This window comes from Empidonax traillii, unplaced genomic scaffold (genome assembly GCF_003031625.1).
Source record: "Empidonax traillii isolate 1590-97213 ecotype Southwest subspecies unplaced genomic scaffold, ASM303162v1 scaffold6951:size5493, whole genome shotgun sequence".
Lineage (NCBI taxonomy): Eukaryota > Metazoa > Chordata > Aves > Passeriformes > Tyrannidae > Empidonax > Empidonax traillii.
In genome coordinates, this window is record NW_020962144.1 from 4,306 (window position 1) to 5,493 (window position 1,188).

Sequence of the window (1,188 nt, forward strand, 5' to 3'; positions counted from 1 at the left end):
GTGCTACGACCGCTACGTTGCCATCTGCAAACCCCTGCACTACGGGACCCTCCTGGGCAGCAGAGCTTGTGCCCACATGGCAGCAGCTGCCTGGGCCTCTGGGTTTCTCAATGCTCTGCTGCACACAGCCAATACATTTTCCCTGCCCCTGTGCCAGGGCAATGCCCTGGGCCAGTTCTTCTGTGAAGTCCCTCACATCCTCAAGCTCTCCTGCTCACACTCAGGCTACGTCAGGGAAATTGTGCTCATTGTGTTTAGTGCCTGTTTGTGGTTTGGCTGTTTCATTTTCATTGTTTTCTCCTATGTGCAGATCTTCAGGGCTGTGCTGAGGATCCCCTCTGATCAGGGACGGCACAAAGCCTTTTCCACGTGCCTCCCTCACTTGGCCGTGGTCTCTCTGTTCCTAAGCACTGGCATATTTGCCTACCTCAAGCCCCCCTCCATCTCCTCTCCATCCCTGGATCTGGCCCTGTCAGTTCTGTACTCGGTGGTGCCTCCAGCCCTTAACCCCCTCATCTACAGCCTGAGGAACCAGGAGCTCCGGGATGCCATAAGGAAAATGATCACTGGATGTTTTTCAAAAGAAATAACTTGCCTCTTTTCTTCTGCTTAACACTTTAGTGTGACACATTTGGGCTCAGTCTTCCCTCCAGAGCTTTAGGTTGTGGTGACATGAGGGCTTTCCTTTTTTGTTCCTCTGTAAATAACACTGAAATTTTATGCTTCATCCCATTAATAGTTCAGTCTCTTCCTCTTTTTTTGACCCAAAAAATCTACTAATCAGGAATCATGTTCTGTGTGCATTGAAACAAAATAAAAATTTGTGCAGCAAGGTATTTGTCAAACATCCTCCCTGTGATAGTTTGTGCATCACAAATCACAATCTCTGAGTGTAAGAAAGGACACAAATTCTTTTTCCCGGACCCTTCATCCAGGACCTACCCTGAAGCTGGAGGGCATTTCCATGTTTGCAGATGTGGAGGGAAAATGAGTCCCAGCCCTGCCAGGGAGCACCAGAACTGGGTCTTTCCAGAGCTGCTCTCTCTGCACTCCCCCCTCTCCTTTGCTGTCCCTGTCCAAGGCCTGAGTGCTCTGGCAGCTCAGTCACTGTCCTGCTGTGTGTCAGTGCTGGCACCACAGGCAGGGACAGGCCCTGGGCACTGCTGGGACAGGGCTGGGCTCCACACC

The 1,188-nt window shown here is 51.2% G+C and overlaps 1 protein-coding gene across 1 annotated transcript; it reads left to right on the top strand.

Moving 5' to 3' along the window:
- Position 1: 1 nt before the first annotated feature.
- LOC114073546 (olfactory receptor 14J1-like) lies at positions 2-562 on the top strand (the record flags this gene model as incomplete). Its single annotated transcript, XM_027911282.1, has 1 exon — positions 2-562. A coding segment is annotated over one exon (561 nt), but the record flags the coding sequence as incomplete, so codon positions are not given.
- Positions 563-1,188: the final 626 nt, after the last annotated feature.